The sequence below is a fragment of the Nicotiana attenuata genome, unplaced genomic scaffold, assembly GCF_001879085.1.
Source record: "Nicotiana attenuata strain UT unplaced genomic scaffold, NIATTr2, whole genome shotgun sequence".
Classification (NCBI taxonomy): domain Eukaryota; kingdom Viridiplantae; phylum Streptophyta; class Magnoliopsida; order Solanales; family Solanaceae; genus Nicotiana; species Nicotiana attenuata.
In genome coordinates, this window is record NW_017670334.1 from 729,709 (window position 1) to 733,846 (window position 4,138).

General features: G+C 32.4%; 1 protein-coding gene across 1 annotated transcript in view; it reads left to right on the top strand.

Moving 5' to 3' along the window:
- Positions 1-3,373: 3,373 nt before the first annotated feature.
- LOC109238012 (ornithine aminotransferase, mitochondrial) overlaps positions 3,374-4,138 on the top strand; it is a 20,153-nt gene continuing 19,388 nt past the window's right edge. The window contains exon 1 of the mRNA XM_019404436.1: positions 3,374-3,793. Coding sequence (XP_019259981.1) covers positions 3,642-3,793 — 152 coding nt within the window. The 5' untranslated portion in view covers positions 3,374-3,641. The remainder of the gene's footprint in view (positions 3,794-4,138) is intronic.

Below are 4,138 nucleotides of genomic sequence, written 5' to 3' on the forward strand. Positions count from 1 at the left end.
TAGGGTGGGTGGTAACGGAAAAACTGAAATTTGAAAAAAAAAATCTTTTTTTGGGAGAGGGGGTAGGATGGGTTGGTGAGGGTGGGGAAGGTTGAGACGGAGCTTTGGAAAATGTTTCCCTTTTCTTGCTAAGGAAAACATTTTCCTCCAATTGGAGAAAAATGAATTGATAAGGAAAATGTTTTCCAAAACATTTAAGGCAACCAAACATGGGAAAATTGGAAAATATTTTCCGGAAAATATTTTCCTTCGTACCAAACACACCCAGTATCTCTTCATTGTAATTTAATCTGAATCAAAATTCAAGTATCCGCTTTATTCTTTAGATAAATCCTAAATAAGTTTATTATAACAAGAAAATAGAAAGAAATAAACTAGGAGCAAATCTATACCACGCACTCGTATACTCTAATTTCGACATTTACAATCACATGAATCAGTCAAACTATGTTAACACGACCAGCATGAGAATAACTTATAATTAACAATTTCAATAACCCCCAAAATCATTCCCAAAAAAATCAATTATAAATTCAAAATTACCATCATAGATTCATAGTTCTAGTCATAAAGAAATAAAAAAGTAAAAGAACAAGCACATAATAAAAGATTATCATCGAAAGAGACAAAGAATTAGTGCTAACTTGGTGCAATTTAGGTTCTTTGGAGTTTGAAAACTAAAAAGTGGGCAATCCTTTTTATACTAATTGAGGCAGTCCGTGAATTCTAATTGAGGGCAAAGAAACGGTACTAAATCCTATTTTTAAATAGTTGCTTGTATGGTCAAGTAGTTTGTAAAGTGGTCAAACAATTTTTAAATACAGCCCATACTTTTAGCAATAGGCCCGTAATTAGCAGCCACATTTTTAAATTAAGTGAAACTGTCGAAAAAAATATTTTTGGAGCTAAGGGAGTTCGAACCCGTGACCTCTCACACCAAACCTGAAGGCTGAAGCTGACAACAAATGGACTACTAAGCTGTTTCGATGGAAGCGGTGTCAGCTTTAATCCTTTTATCTGTAATTGTTGTTTTACTTATTATTTACATATATATGTAGTAAAAAAACTCGCCGAAGTGGTGTCCCGTGACACCGCTTGGGTCCATGTAAATCTGCTCCTGTTGTCATCTAGTATTAGCTTGTTTGGTTGTTCTTCTAAAATTAACTTTTTTTGAAAAAAATGTCTTTTTTCAAAAGCATTTTCTAAAAAATACTTCTAATAAGAACCAATTTATAATTGGCTAGTTAATTTGAAAAGTACTTTTGAGCGGCAATTAGTGTTTGACCCAGTTTTTAAAAAGTGTTTCTAAATATATCTTTCTCAAAAATTAAAACAATTTGAAAAAAATACTTTTCGAAAGAAAGCTACTTTTTTTTTTACTTCTCAAAAACTATTTATATATATCTACTCAAAAGTATTTTCTTTTTGCTTTTTAAAATTTTGATGAAACATCTTAACTTTTAAAAAAATACTTAAAAATACTTTTAACAAATAAAAAGCAAGGCCAAACAAGCTTTATGTGTCATATCACAGTGACTACTGATTACTCTGATAAAACTCCTGCTATAGAATCTTGTACATCTGTAGGATTTCATTGGCAAGACGTACATGGTTCCTGATAGTTCTCATATATCGGTTTGCCTATAGATTTGTGAATTTGGCGGGGAAGAAGTTTATAGCATCATCTTACAAAGTAAAACTTTCTCCGTTATAATTTATGTGGACCATAAATTGAAACAAAAGAAATAGACAAATATATTTTCAATTTGTTTGCGTATATAAGTGATAACATAAACCTTTTCATTATTTATTTTGTACAAAGTAGATTTTACATTTAACTAACTTTTTTCAAAAGAAGCTCTTGTACTAAAGAGTTACTGATGCACCAATAATCGCCAAAGACGAATTGAGATGAAAATTTTAAGAGAATACACTATACCACCACAAATACCACCTTTTGCAATAATTTGATTTTGATGAGAGAAATATGACAATTTTAAATTTAATGCAGTGATATGCTTTAATTGGTAATTTGGTATAATTCCAAATTTTAGGTTCAATAATAAGTTTTAAGAGAAATATATTAGGTTATAGAAAGTTGTATACTAAAAAATATTAGTATGCATAGATACGAGAGGTGAGAGAAGATCTCAAGAAAAATATATACGTTTTAGGTGAGAGAATCTCGATAAATAAATTATGTTTTCTCTAAAAATAATTATAACTTGTTTAAATAATTCAGTGTAATTCTTAAAAACTTTCAATACTGATACCCGCCCATATTTACGCAGGCCAAACTTGATGCTGAAATTTCCCTCCAATTGGTCAGCCGATTTCAGAGTAAATAAGAGTCCGTTTGAACATAAAAAGAATTTCACTTTTTTTTTTCTCGAATATTTTTACTTTTTTTCGAAATTAGTGTGTAGCCATAAAATTTCTAACTTTCACCGTCCCCAACTACGGGGGAAGTCACACTTTAACTTCCTGCCTTGACCTAGGCCTCACATCGATCGTTCTGTCCACTGAACTCATCAATCAACCTTGACCTTGACTCTCACTACGTACTCCAACTCTATCTATTAATGAAGACGCTTTATCTAATGAAGCAGGAAGAAGACTAGGAAAGCAATCGAACAGACAAGGCTCTGCAAGAGAAGAGCTAACTGGAGTACGCCTGGAACGACGAACGAGGAGTATGAGAAGAGAGTTTCGAAGGTCAGATCGGGTTGGCTTGGCTGGTAAAGCTTGTGTTCCAGGTCAATAAAGACTACAAGCTAGTACTGCTAACAAGAAGCTAACAAAGTGAGGCTGCTAAAGAAGAGCTTGTTCCGGTTCCAGATACGAGAATAAGAAGAACGGAAGTACAAGAGGACAAGAAGGAGAAGAGGCGAGTACAGTTTCACTTCAGTTTCACTTGCTTGGTAACCTCTTTCCCGGATGAATTTTGAAATTTTTCGAAAATTTTAAAAACTTTAAAAAATTATTTTTCAAAATTTACACTCAAATTACTCATAAAACTTCAAAAATAACTCAAAATTATATTTATGTCCAAACACAACTCTAATTTTCAAATACAATTTTAACTGAATTTTTTTTTTTTTGAAATTTTACAATGTCCAAACGGCCACTAAGTATTGGGAATATTTTATTTTGTGTCTCATACAACTGACATTAATTGTATGAGGTATCTTTTTTATCTTATTTTTTGTGGATCCAAATTTTTGTGGATCCAGATGTATAAAATTGGGATCCACAAATTTATGAGACTAAAAGGAGTCTCACACAATTAATAATGTAAGTTGCGTGAGACACGCAATAAAACTTCTCCAAGTATTGTGGTTCGTTATCGGTTGCAGTTTTTACGGGATGGTGAGCCATTTGGGAATTGTGCATTGAGGCGCCCACCTTCTTCCACATAAAGACGCAAACTGCAGTACCAGAACAACACGTCACGTAGCATAAACAGAAAGAAAAAACAATCAATTGAAAGCAATATAGATAGGACTGTAAAACACAACTGGAAAAGAGAGAGAGATCGAAAATCAAAGTACATCATATCAAAAGTATTTCTTTTCTTTTAGTAGAAATATCCAAATATAAAGGGGTTGAGAGCAATTTCATAATCCGAATTGAGGTTGAACATGGCGATGAAGAGGCCTTTGCAGTGTATGTTGAGAAGGATTTACATGAATGGAGGAAGTTTTAGAAGTTTTAGTGCACTTCCTGAAGGCAGCACCACAACTTCCCCTTCTCAAAATCTCATCGATTTGGAGTATGAGTGCAGTGCCCACAAGTATAATTATCTCCCACTTCTTAACTGTTTCTTTTTCAAATTCTAATTTCTTGTTTTTTTAATTATATGTTTCATTTCCTTAAGTTTCAAAAAACGATTATGTGTGAGTTTATTTGACATCTTATGTTTCTTGGGTTCTGTGTTTTTCAAAGTCATTCCTTTTATAGTTTCTCTCATTTTTATTGATAAAGTGTAGTTTTTGTTTGCCTTGTGAATGTATGCTTAGTATCATTCTTTAGTGTCTCCTTACCATCTTCTGTTAGTTAGTTTTTTTTAAGGTTCTTAACAGTTGATTATGGTATTTTTCCTGGAGAAGTTGTTCCCTAGATAAACATCCTTTAGATT